The sequence below is a fragment of the Notamacropus eugenii genome, chromosome 2 (assembly GCF_028372415.1).
Source record: "Notamacropus eugenii isolate mMacEug1 chromosome 2, mMacEug1.pri_v2, whole genome shotgun sequence".
Classification (NCBI taxonomy): domain Eukaryota; kingdom Metazoa; phylum Chordata; class Mammalia; order Diprotodontia; family Macropodidae; genus Notamacropus; species Notamacropus eugenii.
In genome coordinates, this window is record NC_092873.1 from 505,410,629 (window position 1) to 505,428,475 (window position 17,847).

Here is a 17,847-nt window from a genome sequence, read left to right on the forward strand (position 1 = left end):
TGGCTCTCTTCCATGTCACCCATGATCTCTTAATTACTGAATCTAACAGCCTTTTCTCAGTCTTCATTTTTCTTGAGCTCTCTGCAACCTTTGACACCGATGATCAACATCTCTTAAGACTCTCCCCTCAGCTTTTCCCACAATGACTTTCCTAGTCCTCCATCCATTTCATGCCTACTAAATCTCGATATCCCCCTCAGGGCCTCCTTATCTTCTTGTTTACAAGAATTGTAAGGATGGCTGGATTGATTTGCCATCTGAGAAGAGGCTGAACTGGAGTGGGGAGAGACTTGAGGCATCCCCCACCCCCCACCCGAGCTAATGCAGTAGTCTGGGTGTGAGGTGATGTCTTCTATCAAGATGGTGTCAGTGCCCAAGGAGAGAAGGGGACACACAGGAGAGGTAAACATTGAAAGGATGTGATAGCATATTAGATACTGTGTTCATCCTTCGTTGCCAAAGAAGACCATGCCATCAGAGAAATGATGACATGACTTACACTTGACTTTGTTTTGTTTGAGGGAGGGCTGTGCAGGTCACCAGCCTCACTCCTCCTCCAGAGCCGTCTGAATCCAGTGACCAGATATTTATCAGGATGACTGGAGATGACCCATGATTCACTGGGAGGCCTTGGACTCTTTAAGCCAAGGTCTTTGCAGGTACTCACTTAGGGTGAGGCAATGCCCATTCATTGAATAGGCCTGTTTAAGAAGTAGCCAGGGCATGGCCCCTTAAAGGAGACAAAGAAAAAGGAAGACATCTGGCTGAGTGGGAAACAGCAACAGTTACTATTGGTAATCACTCTAAAGCTAGGAAGGTCAAGAGGATCTCTTACGCAGGGGCCCATTGGGTGTCCCAGTTTCAGAGTGCAGTAGGTTTAAGGTTTTGGGAGATGATAGGACAGAACAGGAGAAAGGGAAGGGAAGGAAAGGGGCCAGTAAGACCCAAGTCAACTGGGTATCTTTTGGCCATCCACATTTACCTTCCTTTGGAGAGAAGAAGGGAGGGAAGGGGAAGGTAACCAGGAACAGGATTGTGTTGGTCCTTCATTGCCAAAGAAGATTATGCCACTCTGGAGGAGAAGTGAGGCTGGTGACCTGCACAGCCCTCCCTCACACAAAACAAAGTCCAGTGCAAGTCACATCATCATTTCTCTGATGGCATGGTCTTCCAGCAACGAAAGATGAACACAATCCTATTAGATATATGGAATGAGTGGAGATAGCCAAGGTTGATGTCAAAGTTAAGCCTGGGTGACCAGGAGGAGAGTGATGTCTTTGGCTGCCATAGGGATGTTTGGAAGAGGGAAGGGAGTTGTGGGGGAGGTGATGAGCTCAGTTCTGGACACGGTGAGTTTCTGACACCTGTGGAACACCCAGTTCAGCATGTCTAAAAGGCAGTTGGTGTGTGTCTGGAGCTTAGGGCTGGATAGATCGGTCTGGGAAGCCTCTGCAAGTCAGATGATAATTGAAGCCTAGGGAGTCAAGATCACCAAGTGAAATGGTATAGATAAGGGAGCCCAGACCAGAGCCTTGGGGACCCCCTACAGGGGGTGGGCAGGACCAGGATATAGTAAAGGGCTGAGATAAGACTCAGTCCGGAAGGCAGCCCAGAGGGCAATGTCACATAAAAGTAGAGAAACGCGGGTATCCAGAAGAGGGTGTGTGAGGCTGCAGGGGTCAGGAAGGAGGAAGATTGAGAAAAGGCAATTTCTTTGGGCCATTAAGAATCTAGCCGTAATTTTGGAAAGAAAAGTTTTGATTTCTGTGGAATAAGGAGGTCAGAATCCAGACTGGAGATTGAGGGAAAGAGAAGGAAGAATTCCAGGCAGCAGGTGTTAAAGGCATTTGGGTTTCTCAAGCCATTCAGTTGTGGAGGGGAGGCAAGATAGAGGATTGTAGCTGCCAGGGATGGGATAGTTTGTTTTGTTTGAAGGATAGGGAAGGCATGGGTAGGCAGCAGGGGAAGAGCCAGTAGATTTCAGATTAGAGAGTAGGGATGATAGAGGGGGCAGTGGAGCGACTGGAGAAAACAGGAGGGCTTGGGATCAAGGATATGTATCCTCAGCCCCTTGGTTTGGGAACTTGAGCGACCTCTCACTCACCCACACACCATATACCCTCACAATGTCTTCCCCCTGCCACCCATGCCTGGAGTACTGGTCTCCCTGCCTCTGGAGTATCCTTTCCAATAAAACACACTGCCTTGATTTTCCTGGAGCAAATGTCTGACCGTGTCACTACTCACCCCAACATGTACAACATACACACATACACCCTTTAAATTCCACCCTTTACACCCTTTAAGCTCCTTGTTCTCTCCAGCATCAGATAGGAAACCTTTTGGTTGCTATTCAGAGCCCTTCCTTTCCCTTCCCAAACTGGCCCTTTCCTGCCTTCTCAGTGCTCTCCTCCACATGCTCCAACTCCCAGCTGCAGCACTCCATCCTTATTCAAGGACTCAAATACACAACAGGGGAATTTGCATGGGATCCTAGAGGGAACAGGGTTCTAGAGTTTATTGAATAAGGTATCATGTGTCACCTGTTCCAGGCACCAGGCTAATGGAGGAGAATAAAAGGCAAAAGGCAGTAGCTGTCCTTGAGAAGCTCATGACCTGCCTAGTGCTGGAAGGAGGCAGCCTGCAAACACTCAGGCAAATGAGCTTTATATGGGATAAATTGGAGATATGGACAGAGAGAAGGGGTGTCAGAAAATGTTTCTCTAAGGAGATGGGATTGTTGCCAGGACTTGAAGGAGGTCAGGAGACAGAGATGAGGAGGCAGAGCATGCCGGGCATGGAGGACCGCCAGGGAAGATGGAGGCCAGGGCCACTGGATCAGAGCACAAAAGTCTAAGAAGACGAGGAAGATAGGAGGAGGCTGGGACGTGAAGGGCTTTGAATGACGAGCAGAGGAGTTGTATCTGTTCCTAGAAGTGATGGGGAATCCCTAGCTCCCTAGCATAGGTGGTTAGGAGGGTGATATGGACAGACATGGCTTAAAGTGAAAGTGAAAGGAAGGTTAAATTGACAGCTGAAAAGAGAGTAGCTTAACCTGGGAGAGACAGGACAGGGGGATCAAGCAGCAGGCTGCTACTGCCAGAGCTGAGGGATTTAGTAGGGCAGTGGCCATGTAGAGAGGAGAGGAGTGGATGAATATCAGCTCTAACAGTGAGACCAGGATCTGATGAGTGCTTTGTTGTGCTGGGTGAGGGAGAGTGCGGAGTAGAAGGTGTTAGTATGGCTGTGAATCTGGGGGACTGGACAGGAAACTACAAGTTGAGAAGAGGGTAGATGATGCCTTTTGACACCATCCTGCTCCCTTCCCCTCCCTCTACTACCTGGCCTCTCCCCACTCCCAATTCTAAAGCCTGGGCCTCTAAGTGAAGAAACCTAGCTCATCCAAGTGGGCTTTGGTGCCCCTGGGATGGGGACCAGTCCAGCAAAGCTGTGGTCACTGGGTGAACTCGGTCCAGTCACCTCCTTTCCTCCTGGGTGCCTCTGTTTCTCATCTGTTTGAGAGGGGAGGGAGTGCAGAAGGAGGAGAAATGGGTAGAGGGAGGGATTGTAAGTAGGCAGGTTTAGGTTGCATGTCAGCAGCCCTGGGTTGTTCAGCACCAGTGTTGGTGGAGCATATGCTGTGGGGCAAGTTCTGTCATGAAAAGGGCTGGAGGGATGCCCTGGTCCTGTGTGATCCTTTCCTCTTTGGCAGTGACAACAGCAGCAGCAAGGAGGAAGAGACTGCCAAGAACCATGTGGTTTTAGGCCTTCAAACTCTGATTTGACTGCTGGTCTTCTAATGCAAAGTCTTTGTCCACTGACAGGTGAGGGGACACATTCATCGACAGAAGAGCTGAATCACATTAACTTTAACAAACTTGCTCTAAAAATGAAATCAGTTGGGTTGTTTGGATGGCAAAAGCAGGTGGATGAGAGAAAAGGGATGGCATGAGAGGGGTAGGAAGCCATCAGAAATATGTATGCTAGGAAGAACAAATGGGCCCATCCTATGTTGAGAGAAAGAAACCATAGGGTGGTGGCCACGGTCCTTCATTGGGACCCAAGATGTCAACAGAAATTGAGGAAAGCCCTCTGGCATGTGAATTTATGGAAGAACATGAATAAGAATTGCCCAGAATAAGTGGGCAAGTGTGTAGGGTATGATGTTTGCCTTAGGGAAAATCTTACACAGAAGAGCTCTTCACTCCATATACATCTCTGCCTGGTTTCACCTTCACAGAGGAGTGCCCCTTCCAGCATCACTTCTAACCTCAATACCATGCTGCTAATTCAAGCCTTGGATACCACCTCCCTCGGCCTCCTCCCCCTCTGATTGGTGGACTGGAGGGTGGAGCACTGAATTCCTACCAAAGCTTTCCTTTATAAGGGGCAGAAATCAGACGTCCAGCTCCCTCTGATGTCTACCAGGAGGCTTGTCTGGCTTCACCTCCATGAAACGATGCCTCCTATGCTGGGGACCCCCTACTCCGTGTCCTCTCCTCCGTGTCTTTTTGTGATTGTAAGCTCCTTGAGCTCAAGAACTTACTTTTTTCTATTTTCATCACCCACACTTAGCACAGTGTCTGGCACATCATTTGTTGTTTAGTCATTTCAGTTGTATCCAACTCTTCATGACCGCTGGGATTTTCTTGGCAGAGATGCAAGAGTGGTTTGCCATTTCCTTCTCCAGCTCATAGATGAGGAAACTGAGGCAAACGGTTAAATAACTTGTCTAAGGTCACACAGCTAGTAGGTAATTGAGGTCAGATTTGAACTCAGGAAGATGAGTCTTCCTGATTCTAGGCCCAGCACCATCCCCTGTGCCACCAGTAGGCACTTAATAAAGGTCTATTTAATTGAATTGTCCAAAAGTGAAATGGACTAATGGGTGGGGGCTCCCCAACACAGGAGGTCTCCAAGCAGAGTCTAGATGATTCCTTGTTGGCTTGAAGATTACAAATCTTAAAGCATTACCAAAAATGCGATGGTCCAGTTGCCATAGATCACTTGCAGCACTTTATGGTGAATGTTTCATGCCTAGACAGCACTCCCTGCTCACTTAAGCACTGCACAATCTCTTGCTTCTTTCAAAATTCATGGCATTTGCCACCTCCTACAGGAAGTCTTCCCTGATCCCCACAGGTGTTTGTGCCCTGCCCCCATTGCCTGGGATATTTAAAAGTGTTCCTGTTGTCATCTTCCCCAGCCCCGCTGCCAGCTCCTTGAGGGCAGTCTCATTTTGTATCCCTATTGCCTGGCACTCAGTAAATGAACGTTGGTTTGTTGATTTTAAGGGTGGATAGGAATTCTGCACCTGAAGAGGGGGAGATGGGGCCATTCTAGGTAGAGGGAACAGCCCAGGGTGACATGAAAAGGGGAATAGGAGCTCCTAGGGGGCCTAACGGATAGAGAGCCTGTTCTGAAGTCAGGAAAACTAAAATGGAGATCTGGTCTCAAGCACATACTAGCTGTGTGACCCTGGGCAAGTCACTTAACTTATCTGCCTCAGTTTCCTCTTATGTAAGTTGGGGATAATAACAGCACTTGCCTTTCAAGGTTATTGTGAGGAACAAATGAGAGAATAATTGTAAAGTGCTTAGCACAGGACCTGGCACCAAATAAGTGCTAGGTAAGTGTTAGTTACTGTCTTTTGTTGTTATGATGATGTGTCTTCCAGTTTGGTTCAGGGTGAGGAGGAGAAAAACATGAGTGAATAACATGTATTTAGTGCTTTCAGATTTGCAAAGTATTTTGAAAACATTATCTCATTTAGTCCTGAAAAAAATATCCGGAAGGTGGATGTTTTTATTATCTCCATTCTAGAGATGAGGAAACTGAGGCATGGAGACTAAATGATCTGCCTAGAGTCACATAGCTCCTATGTGTGTGAGGCGGGAATGGAACTCAGAACTTCCTGATTCCAAGTCCTTTCAGCTAGAGAGACAACTGAGTGAAAGGTTGTTAAAAAAAACTTGAATGCCAAACATAGGGGTGTAAGCTTCTGTAGGGAGGCCCCCGAGAATCACTAAAGATTTGACCTTATTGGAGTCTCTTGCCCAAATCCATGCATAAGAAAGGTTGGGAGAAAAGCTCAACTCGCTTCCCAGTCCTTTTTTTTTTCTTTCCCGTAATTATCAAGTTGAGAGAAGAAAGAGACGTCCCCTGGGTAACAGGGAGAAGTGACTCAGCCCCAGGTCTCCTGACTCCGCATCCCAGCGTCAATCATCTCCTCAGTCTCGAGGTCAGGCCTGCACCTCCTCGGACTCAGGCTCCTCCTCCTCGTTTCTACCACCTGTGGGGAGAAGGGGAGAAAGCCAAATAACCCAGGCCCTCTCCGCTTTCCAGAGATCGCGCGAGTGATCGCAGACTTCTGGGTCTTCACTCCTGCCCCCATCCCTACTGCTGTCTGCTCTCCATCTACCTAAAGGCTCCTTCTGATGGAAGCGCCGCCTCCTCCAGGCAGGCTTCTCGGAAAGGGCTAGCCTGCCCAGGCTCTCGCATCCCTCGGGAGTCAGGAAGTTTGGCCTTAAGTCCCGACTCCGCCACTTCCTAGCTGAGAGATCTAAAATGAAGGGGTTTGGACTGGCCGAGCTAACGGTCCTTTGGGTGCCTTGAGGCTGTCTTTCCCTTCTCGGTGCCCATCCCAGAGCTGCGGAGGTGGTAGCCACTCAAGGCAGCGTGGCGGCCTGCTGCCTTGGAGCTTGTGTCCAACTCGGCCTTGGAGCTTGTATCCACCTCGGCCGCCCTCCCCAGCCCGGCCAGCGGCTACATTGTATCCAGAGCTGGGGACCACTGCGTACCGCGGCTGGCCCAGGTCCTGCAGCTACATTGTATCCACCGCAACACAGCCGCCGCCTCGCCTCCTCCCCGGGGCTCGCGGGTGGCTACACAGTATCTATTCAGAGGCCAGCAGCTTTCTATCCTGAGGCTACATAGTAACCACTGGGGGGGGGGGGCCAGAAACAGAAAGAGAGACTATCTTTTCCACGCTCCCCCATCTCTGCTGTGGCTGCAGGCCCTCAGCTCCGCCCCAGAGCCTGGCTGGAGGAGTTCAGGGGAGGACCCGAGGGCCAGTCTCAGCGTTGCTCTCCAAGTGCTTTATACTAATAGCTCTAGGTAATTTTGGTAGCTTAGTGGTCGTCCTCGACTTAGGGTGAAACACCTCCCATACCCCGTTGCCCCGGGAACAGATAAGGGGACACGAGAGCCAGGCTGCGCAGGCGGCTCCAGGACTTTTTCACCACTTTACACCACATCACCCTCCCGCCCCACCTCTTACCCCGGGGCCCTGTAAACTACAACTCCCACAAAGCTATGCAGCTCAGATCTGAAGATTGCGGTTGGAGCGGAGGCAGGGCAACTACACCCTTTCCTATTGGCTCAGATTCCAGGAGTAGGCTATTGGCTACTGGCTCAGGGCAAGAAAGGAATCCCGGGCTCGCATTGGCTAAGTCTGAAACCTGGTACTCCCGGAAATGGTGGCGAGGCTGGAGGGGAGACCCACGTGGAGAGTCTGGGTTGCCCACTGTAGTCCTGGAGCTGATCCCAGGCTCGGTCCTGAGGCCTGGCAGCTCCTGCCGCAGAAGGTGACATGGAAGACGCTTTCAGCAGCCCAGCAGGGGCTGCGCTGCAGAGGGAGGCTGGAGCCCCGGCGCCTCTGACGCCCCTCACCGAGCTGGGCCGTACTTATGAGCTGGAGCGGGTTCAGGCCTTTGTGCTGGAACACGAAGCCAGGCGGGTAAGTGGGGGAGGGGACACTAGGGGGAAGGGAAGGTGTAAAGGGAGGGACTGGAAAAGGGGAGATTTGAGGGAGGGGGAAGCAGGTGAAGGAGCCTGGGGGAGGGGAAGGAGTAAGTCCAGAAGCCAGAGCCGAGTGAAGCTCTGAGCACGGCTCTCTGTTGGCTGCTCAGGTGGCACTGCAGTTCCCGGATGAACTCCTTGGAGACAGTGTGGCTGTAGCTCGGGCCCTGGAGGAGATGACGGGAGCCAAGATGTTTGTTCTAGGGGACACAGCCTATGGCAGGTGGGAGCCTGAGGACCGGAGGGAATCAGGGAGGTCTTCTGTTGGCCTTGCACCGCCCCTATAACTGATCCCTTTCTGCAGCTGCTGTGTGGATGTCTTGGGGGCTGAGCAGGCTGAAGCCGATGCCCTGGTCCACTTTGGCCCTGCCTGCTTGAGCCCGCTTTCCTGCCCCCTGCCTGTCATCTACGTCCTAGGCCAGCGTCCGGTGGCCCTGGAGCTGTGTGCAGAGGCCTTCAGAGCCCTGCACCCCAACCCAGCAGAGCCTGTGGTGCTGCTTAGTGAGCCAGCCTGTGCCCACTCCCTGGGTGAGGATTAGGGGAGAGGAGGGTGGGTAGAGGCCTGCATTGGTGGTCCACTGATGTATGTCTATGTGTTCTCATCCATTATTAGACTATGAGCTCCTTGTGAAAAGGGGACTGTCTTGATTTTCATTGTATCCCTAGCACTATCATGGTGTGGTACGTAATAGGTGTTTAATAAATGTTGATTGATTTATTGGGGAGAAGGAAAGGAAACTGGCTGAGACTTTTTCCGAGTCAACCTGGGCCACTTTCCTTGTTTGCTGCCTCAGTTTCCCCACCTGCTCCTTAGCCAAGAGCCTTAGTTTCTTATGTCCTTGGAATGAATGCCTGAATCGTAGGACCTCAGAGTTTAAAGGACATTTGGGAAGACCTGGAGTCTAACCTGTCTCAGACCATTACAATATGATGGCCATCCAGCATGTGTGTCCTTCAGCAAGGGGGTGCTTTCTCCTTTCCAAGGCAGCCCAGTCTAGTGCGGTGCAGTTCTGACTACGGGTCAAGCTTACTCATGTCTTTGAGGCTTTCTCCCCCTTGGACCTTGGAGGCTAGCTGTCAGGTCCCATGTAGTCCTTTCCGCTGAGCTCCTGCTCCCTCCAGGCCAGGGCTAGTATGGCTGCCCTGCCCTCTGACCCAGTGCGTTCTCCCTGCAGAAGCCTTGGCTGCTCTTCTTCGGCCGCAGTATGAGGACATCCTGGTCTCCCATCCAGCTCTCCCTGCTGCTGCCACAGGCTGGGAGCACCCACCATTGGAGCGCTTTGGCCGCTTTTTCCCACTGGGCCCTGGGCGGCAGCTGGAGGACTATGGTGCCTTTTATGTGGGGGGCTCTGGGAATAGGAATAGCAGTGAAGCTGAAGTGAGCCCAGACCTGCTCCAGCTGCTCCTGGCCTGGGCCCCCAGCCGTCCCTTCTCATCCTGCCTGCCAGACTCTGGACAGGCCCAAGCAGAGGGCCCCAGGGCAGTCCGAGCCAGAGCCCGGAGTCACTATTTGGTGGAGCGGGCACGAGATGCCCGAGTGGTGGGACTGCTGGCCGGTGCTCCAGGGGGAACAGGGCACTGTGAGGCTCTGGCCCACCTTCGGAAACTGGTGCAGGCTGCTGGCAAGCGGGCCTATGTCCTGTCACTGGGCCGGCCCAGTCCTGCCAAGCTGGCCAACTTCCCAGAGGTGGACGTCTTCGTACTGCTGGCCTGTCCCTTAAGGGCGCTTGACCGACCTCAGAGTGGCGCCAGCAGAGGTCTCTTCCGGCCTATGCTCACCCCCTATGAGCTGGAAGCCGCCTGCAACCCAGCTCGGGAGCCCCTGGGGCTGGGCCTCTACCTGACTCACTATTCTGACCTGCTTCCAGGTAAGGCCCAGCACCCCATGACTCAGATTCCTTCCCTGTCCCTTAGCCCTGTGCTTTGGTTTTGCTCCCAGATGGAAGGGAAGCAGGAGAGAAGAGTCCATCTCTGATCTCCCTCCATTGTCTCTCCAGGCTCCCCCTTCCATGTGCCAGTCCCACCCCCAGACTCTGAGCTGTGGGATGCACCTGATGTGTCACTAATCACTGGAGAGCTTCGCCTTCCACAGGCCTTGGCCTCACCAGATGTCCCTGATGTCCTAGAGGCCTCAGCCGTGAGCCAGCGATCCCGGCTTGAGCTTGCTAAGAGCAGTCCAGCAGGTAACCCAGTGTGTACCCCTCCCAGTTCCCCTATATTCTCTGGAACTTTCGCTTGGTGGGTGGGGGGTGTCTAGACTCCTGGCTGACCCTCTTCCTTGTCCTTTCCCAGCTTTGTTCCTTGGGTCCCGTACTTGGCAGGGGTTGGAACCTCAGCTAGGCCAGACGGCACCAAAGAGGGCAGTAGCTGGGAGACGAGGTGTGCCCATTGCCTACGAGGATGAGCCTGGCAGCTGAGGAACCCTTGGTGGCAGATGAAACTCTAAGAAAAGACCTTGGCACTCCTTGAAAGAGCAGATCCCAGGTGCCAGCAGCCACTCTGGCTGGAGTAAGCAGGCTTGGGCCAGGCTCTCCTCCCTGGCAGATTTTAAGTGTTTCTGTTCTCTGAGCCTTTACTGATGGCTGAACACAAGGGGGTGGAGGGTGTTTATACACCACCTATGTTTATACAGCACCTAACTGTGTGTGAGGCAGTGGGCCAAACACCTTTACAAATAGCTCATGTGATCCTCCCAATAAACCTGGGAGGTAGGTGCTGTTATCCCTGTTTCAAAGATGAGGAAACTGAGGTAGAGAGAGGTGAAGTGACTTACCCAGGGTCACACAGCTAGTAAGTGTCTGAGGCTATATATCGACTCTGGTCTTCCTGACTCCAGGCTCAGCACTCTGTGCACTGTACTCATCTAGCTAACAGGTGGTCTAAGATCAAGGTGACCCCAAAAACCGAACATTGTCCCTTTGGCTGCTGCTGTCTTTACGTGTTCATTCTCATGGTGTCCCAGGAGCCCTGTCAGCACACAAATGGTATTAATTAGGCACATACTGTATGACAGTATGTCAGGCCCTGTGCTGAATGTGTGGTTCCTCCCCCTCTAGTGGGAGACACAACATGAACCAAAGACTCTGAGCTGCAGGGGATTTAGGGGCTTCCAGGCCACCCTGCACCTGAACACCAGGCATGGGACAGGCTAGCCTGTCCCAGTCCCCAAAGCTGCCTGTGCGTTTGAGAGAACCACTCTGTTGGTGAGGGTGATTCTCTTGCAGAGACAAGAGCCTCTTGAGTGGAGCTGGGGAGAAGGAAGTCCCAATTAAATGTGTTAGATATTTAAAAAGAAAAGCAACCTTGCCAACTAGGCAACAGCCACATTCTCAGGTATAATCTTTTTCCTATTCTCCCATGTTCTTGGAAATGCCAATTTTATTTGTTAGGTTCAGAATAAAAAACATTTTAAAAGAATGATGAATAATGCATTCGTGAATGATATAAAGGGTGCCCTGAATTTCTAGGGTCTTTATCTGAGGAGATGCCTAGGTTTGGGGAGGGACTCAGCCCTAAGGTCGGATTCACCAGGATGTCCCATGCAGTCCTGGCTTGCCCATCTTGGTTGGGTGTGGCTCTCTCCAGAGCTCAGCTTTATTCATGGGCAGACCCTGCCTATTGGACGAGCTTTGGCCCATGTCCCAAACAGAGCTCCTCTCCCCGGCCCCCAACTTCTGTCTAAGGCATTCCCTGCTTCCAGTGTCATCCCTGACTCCCTTCTCCCCCCTCCTTCCCCATGTCCAAAAAAATCAGTGACCAAATCATGCTCTTCCTCACAAGCCTCTACTCCCAGACTGCCAGCCTTCCAGGGCCCCTCCCACCTGGACTCTAACCACAACTGTCTCCTTGGTCTCCCCAAAGCCAGCCTTTTCCCTCTCCTGTTTTTCCTTCTGACATAGCTTTCAGAGTGATACAGTAGGAGTGGGGTTGATGGGGTGCCTGTGCTTGAACCCCAGTTCCAAGATCACATTTCTCCCTAGCCTCAAAACACTATCCCTTACAGTTTTCTCCCCAGCCTGAGGACATTATGCTTAGTAATAACTCATGAGTGGGCCCCAATAAGACACAAGAACAAGCTGACCTCTGAAGAAATTCTCTTGTATGAACAGGACTATCTTGTAACCACAGAATTATTGCTTCCCATATTGTCATATTCAATCCAGAGGTGAAGCTATAGACATCAACTCTCAAAGCTATCTTGCTGCAGACAAAACAAACCAAAAATATACTCCAGAGAAACCCTTTTCTCTCTTTTCCAGTGGTGAATGATGCTAGTGACCTAATTAGCATTATCTGCCAGATAATCCACCAATTTTCCTATATAAGCTTTAGCATCACTCCTGTTAGGTTGCAGGTTCCTTGGGGAATCCAAGTTCCTTAAAGAGCCCGCCATATTGTTGTTACAATAAACCTTTGCCACCCTGACTTAAAGAATGCTTGAGTCCGTGAATTCATTCCAGATGACCCTGTCCAGTACTCTGGTCCTTGTGAGGTCCCTGAACTCCTTAAACCACATCAGGATGACATCACTCTGATGCTCAAGAAACCTCACTGGCTCCCTGTTGCTTCTCCTCTATGGGCACTGAGACCCTGGCTGCAGTCTCTTTCTAGGCTGGCCTCATATACTCTACATCTTGGCCAACTGTCCTCCTTGCTATTCCCCCTCTATAATTTGCCTTCCTCTTTTTGTGCAGACTGTGCCCCATGCCTGGAATACCCTCCCTCCTCCCCTCATCTGGGGACAGTGGGCAGCTCTCCTTGGTAACAAGTTCCCCCTGCAAAGCAATCATTCTGCCTCTCTCCCTTGATCTGCCCCACAGGGCCAGACAGAACAAGCCCAATCTTTGTCCACATCTGACCTTCAAAAACATGAAGAAAACTATGTTGGCCCACCTGGGTCTTTTTCTCTCCAAGATAAGCACCCCCAGTTCCTTCAATCCTCATATGACTTGGGCTTGAGCCTCTCGCATTGTCCTCCGGACACTCACCAGCTGATCCAGGCCCTTCTTAACGTTCAGCTCACGTATTCCTCCAGATGAAATCTGGCAGAATACAGTGGGGCCATCACCTTATTCCTGAAATCGTGTCTTTGAATGCAGCCCAAATCACATTGGCTCTTTTGGCCACCTGTCTCATTACACTGCTGGCTCACTGAGCTTGAGTCCACTAACCCACCCCACCCTCATCTTTATCCAGAGCACCTGCTGTCTGTCCATGCCCCTCCCATCCTAGACTTTTGGTATCCAAGTGCAGGACTTGACTATTTTCCCTTGGGGATTTCACCTTAGAATCAGCCCAAGGCTCCCAATTCATCACCATCCTTTTGAAGCCCAATTGCTGTCCAGTATGTAAGCTCCATCCACTCCAGTTCAGGGTCATCTGCAAGGTTGATGAGACTACATACTATCTATGCTTTTCTCTAAGTCACTAACATTACACAGCCCAGAGCCAAGCACAGATCCCTGAGAAATGCCACTGGAGATCTTCCAAGTGGGTGGTGACTATTATTAACCACTCCTGTCAGTCCTTTGAGCCAGGCCACCCGATCAGACTCTTGTCTGGCTATATCTTTTCCCAGAAGACTACTGTGAGATGTTTTGTGTCACATTGCTAAAAGTCCAGGTAAACTGCCTGAAGCATCTGCTGATGTGGGAGGCTCAAAGCTCAGAGACACGGAGACAGAGAGACAGAGACAGACACAGAGAGAGACTGACAGAGACACAGAGAGACTGAGAAAGCTGTGGTTTTGCCAGCTTCCTAGGCCCTCAAATGACTTCCTAAGATTTCCACAGAGAAATGAGGAAGTCTCTTGAGGAGAGGGAGGAGACTGCTCTCAGAAGCACTGCCCTGGCGACTGGGATCCCTCCTCCCCACCAGTTGAGACTGGAGAAAAGGAAGCAGCAGCGATAGCAGCAGTAGCAAGGTCATAGCAGGTGTGGGGTCAAGGGGGTGGGACTGTGCCTGACAGTAATCAGCCCCTGATGGTAGGGGACAGGTGGTGCTGGGGAGTGGGGCTGGGCAAAGCAGGGGGCAAGAAAAGGTAAGGACCAGATCAGGCCATTTAGAGGAGGACAATTTGAGAAGGAGAGTCCCATGTGCTCTGAATCCAGACCAGAGGCCCTTGCCTTCCTTCCCTCTCTGTCCTAATGTGCAGCTGCCTGAGGAAACCCTGAATCCCCTTGCATTCCATAGGGGTGCCCCTCATGTATGGAGTGTTGGGGGAGAGAGTGACCTGACATCAACCAGTCCCAAATAGTATTTGGACCTCTTATCTTCTTAATTCTATTCTGCATTTCTGTGTTGCTTGAAGTGGCTATTACACCATGTATTTCTTTTTACTACCTACATATATCCTCATACTCTACATAAATGCTAGAAAAGCTCATTTATGATGATTTTGGTCCAAGGGCCCTGTTCCAGATGGAAGCAGGGGGAGTCAACACAAAAGGGAAAAATTGAGTTTCACTTGGAGGAGGAACTGAGAAGACTGAATGTATGGAATACCGTTCTGATCGCACCCTAGACTTGCTTGCCTTTGTTTTTTTAAACTCAGAGAAGCTTAACTGAGAACAAGTGTGGAAACAGTGGGTGGGGTGGGGTGGGGAGTAGTTGCACCTATGCTCATTTTGGCATTTTAGGACTCCTGGGACCAACTCTCCCCATTCCACAAAGAAATTTCCCCCCCCCCCCCATTCATCACAGCCCACAAAAAAGCTTAATTTCTGAAGACCTGGGCTGCCTCTCTAATCACTGCTTCCCTTTCCAGATGCCAACTAACTATCCCTTTCTTCATACTGCCTTACTTGCATACTTACCATAAAGCCCATAGCCAATAGTTGGTAGACTCTGTTCTCTCTCTTTTTTTTTTTTTTGAAAGACTACCTTTTGGCTTAGCCATATCAAGTTGTATTATAAAGCAACAATCATCAAAACTACTTGGTACTGGCTAAGAAACAAAGTGGTGGATCAGTGGGATAGGTTAGGTACACAACACACAATAGTCAATGACTATAGTAATCTACTGTTTGATAAACACAGACTCCAGCTTCTAGGATAAGAACTCAATACTTAACAAAAACTGCTGGATAAACTGGAAAATAGTATGGCAGAAACTAGGCATAGACCAACAACTTGTGTGTGTTCGTCCTTTGTTGCTGAAGAAGTCCATGCTATCAGAGAAATAATGACATGACTTGCACTTGACTTTGAGTGAGGGAGGGGCTGTGCAGGTCACCAGCCTCATTTCTCCTCCAGAGCCATCTGAATCCAGTGACCAGATATTCATCAGGATGGCTGGAGATGACCCAGGATGAGGCAGTTGGGGATAAGTGACTTGCCCAAGGGCACACAGCTAGTGAGTGCCAAGTGTCTGAGGTGAGATTTGAACTCATGTCCTCCTGACTCCTGCACTGGTGCTCTATCCACTGTACCACCTAGCTGCCTCAGACCAACAACTTATATTGTATGCCAAGATACAGTCAAAATGGGTACACTATTTAGATATAAAGGCTGATACTATAAGCAAACTAGAAGAGCAAGGAATAGTTTACCTGTTAGGTTTATGGAGAAGGGAAGAATTTATGACTAAACAAGACAAAGAGAACATGAAATACAAAATGGAAGGTTTTGATTACATTAAATTAAAAAGCCAATGGGAAGGGAAACAGAAAGTTGGGAAACAATTTTTACAGCCAGTGTCTTTGATAGACTTCATTTCCAAAACATATAGGGAACTGAGTCAAATTTATAACAATACAAGTCATTCCCCAACTGATAAATGGTCAAAGGATATGAACAGTTTTCAGATGAAGAAATTAAAGCTACATATAGTCATATGCAAAAATTCTCTAAATCACTATTGATTAGGGAAATGCAAATCAAAACAACTCTGAGGTACCATATCATACCTATCAGATTGGCTAACATGATGAAACAGGAAAATGATAAATGTTAGAAAGACATGGAAAAATTGGAATGCTAATGAATTGTTGGAGTTGTGAACTGATCCAATCATTCTGGAGAGTAATTTGGAACTATGCCCAAAGGGCTCTAAAACTGTGCATACCTTTTGACCCAGAAATACAATGTTTAGGTCTATATCCCAAAGAGATCATAAAAATGGGGAAAGGACCCACATGTACAAAAATATTTCTAGCAGCAATTTTTGTGGTAACAAAGAATTGGAAATTGAGGGGATGCCCATCAGTTGGGGAATGGCTGAACAAGTTGTGGTATATGAATGTAATGGAATATTATTGTGTTATAAGAAATGATGAGCAGGTGGACTTCAGAAAAACCTAGAAAGATTTACATGAACTGATGCTGAGTGAAGGGAGCAGAACCAGGAGAACATTGTTCACAATAACAGCAACACTGTTTGATGACTGATTTTGATAGACTTAGTTTTTCTTAGCAATGCAAGGATCTAACAAAACTCCAAAAGACTGATGAAGAAAAGTGCTATCCACATCCAGAGAAAGAACTATGGAGTTTGAGTGCAGATCAAAACATACTATTTGCTCTCTCTTTCTTTCCCTTTCTGGAGCTTCCCATTGGTTCCAATTCTTTACAACATGACTAATGTGAAAATATGTTTAATATAAATGTACATGTAGAGTCTATATCAGATTGCACACTGTCTTGGGGAGAGGGGAGAAGAAGGAGGAAGAAAATTTGGAACTCAAAATGTTATGGAAATGAATGTTGAAAACTAAAAATAAATTAATTAATAAAAAGAAAGACCACCTGTGCCTCCTCTAGTTCTCTGTCGGCTTTCCTGTCCTCTATGATTCACATCTTAGACAATGACTCAGCAATCCCACCAGCCAGTTTTTTCAGTTTCACTGGATGTGTTCCATCCAGGTCTAGTGACCTGAACCCCTCAAGGGCAGCTGGGTACTCTCTCACAGCCTTCCCACATATTTGGAGTGTCAGTGTCCATTTTTATTATGTCCTTTCCAGGCCAAGGATCCTTCTTCATTCTCCTGGGCTAATAAAGCAAATACAACTACTCTTTGAGCCACTCTATTGTTTAGAATTCCCTAGAAGGGAAGCATACTTGGAGCAACTTCAAGATTTATGGTTTATTTTCTATCTGTCTGATTTCCCCTTTGCAAAATCATTATCCACAACCTGCTCCTGGACCATGGGTGTCCTCCAGCATTCTCTCATTTAGAAAGATTAGAAAGGGGGTTAGAAAGCCCCATGGTAAGGAACCCTGTGGAATGGCTAGGAGACTAGTCTGATGCCAACTATCATGGTGTTCCTACGCTCAGACTGGGAAAGCCCAGGTCCAGGGACAATGAGTGCTCTGGCACCTTGTTCTGAGATGTCAGAGAAAACTCTAAAAATCCAGCACTCTGGACCTCAAAGATACAGGAGGGCCTAACCTTAGGAGCTGGAGTGTGACCAGTGTGAGCATCCAAAGGACACTTGTGGAAGACAAAGTAGGGCCAACCATTCTACCCTAAAGCACAACAGGTAGTGAGTAGATCCTGGTCCTGGCACAAAGCTACCAGTCAGGAACTAAAGCTTAAGTGACAGGCAAATTGGATTGTTGTTCTGTCCTTTGCTCTTGGAAGGGACCAATGACATCAGGAGGATAATGTCTTGGCTTGCAAGTGAATTGGATTTAAGTGAGGCAGAGCAGGGTAAAGTCATCAGCCTCACTGTTTCCTCTAGAGTCAGTAGAGTTCAGTGGCAAGACAAAAGTCAAGACAACTGGCATTGGCCATGGTAAATCAAGGAAAACACTGATCAATATAAAAACATTTTATTGTAGATCTAGAGATCTCCCCCACTCCTCCCACCCCATCCCAAGAAGGAGCAAGTTAACCTTGTAAGAACAGCAAACAACTCAAAGGAAAAATTTTTCTCACAAGGATTACATGCACATATATTGAAGAAATTTTTAAGAAATGAAATAAAAACTCAGGAGGAAAGAAGTAGAGAGAGAAAATCTAGGTTGTAACAAAAAGTGACAAAGCTTAAGAGACTCCCTGAAATCTAGAGTAGACTAAATAGAAATCAATGGCTTTGTGAAATAGC

The 17,847-nt window shown here is 49.0% G+C and overlaps 1 protein-coding gene across 3 annotated transcripts; it reads left to right on the forward strand.

Annotated features, from left to right (window-relative positions):
• Positions 1-7,453: 7,453 nt before the first annotated feature.
• DPH2 (diphthamide biosynthesis 2) lies at positions 7,454-11,217 on the forward strand. Of its 3 annotated transcripts, XM_072649167.1 has the most exons (6): positions 7,454-7,738; positions 7,911-8,023; positions 8,105-8,328; positions 8,976-9,668; positions 9,798-9,983; positions 10,093-11,217. In XM_072649167.1, the coding sequence occupies exons 1-6, from the start codon at positions 7,592-7,594 to the stop codon at positions 10,215-10,217; spliced, it is 1,488 nt and encodes a 495-aa protein (XP_072505268.1). In that variant the 5' UTR covers positions 7,454-7,591; the 3' UTR covers positions 10,218-11,217. The 3 variants fall into 3 exon arrangements, with proteins under 3 accessions (XP_072505268.1, XP_072505270.1, XP_072505269.1); XM_072649169.1 differs by lacking the exon at positions 8,976-9,668 and having other exon boundaries at positions 7,472-7,738; XM_072649168.1 differs by lacking the exon at positions 8,105-8,328 and having other exon boundaries at positions 7,528-7,738.
• Positions 11,218-17,847: the final 6,630 nt, after the last annotated feature.

Excerpts from the sequence above, each read along its gene's own strand:
- DPH2 (XM_072649167.1), top strand. The coding sequence starts at position 7,592 with ATGGAAGACGCTTTCAGCAGCCCAGCAGGGGCTGCGCTGCAGAGGGAG. Across the intron at positions 8,329-8,975 it reads AGCCTGTGCCCACTCCCTGG|AAGCCTTGGCTGCTCTTCTT; the intron begins GTGAGGATTAGG and ends TTCTCCCTGCAG. Across the intron at positions 9,669-9,797 it reads CTATTCTGACCTGCTTCCAG|GCTCCCCCTTCCATGTGCCA; the intron begins GTAAGGCCCAGC and ends TTGTCTCTCCAG.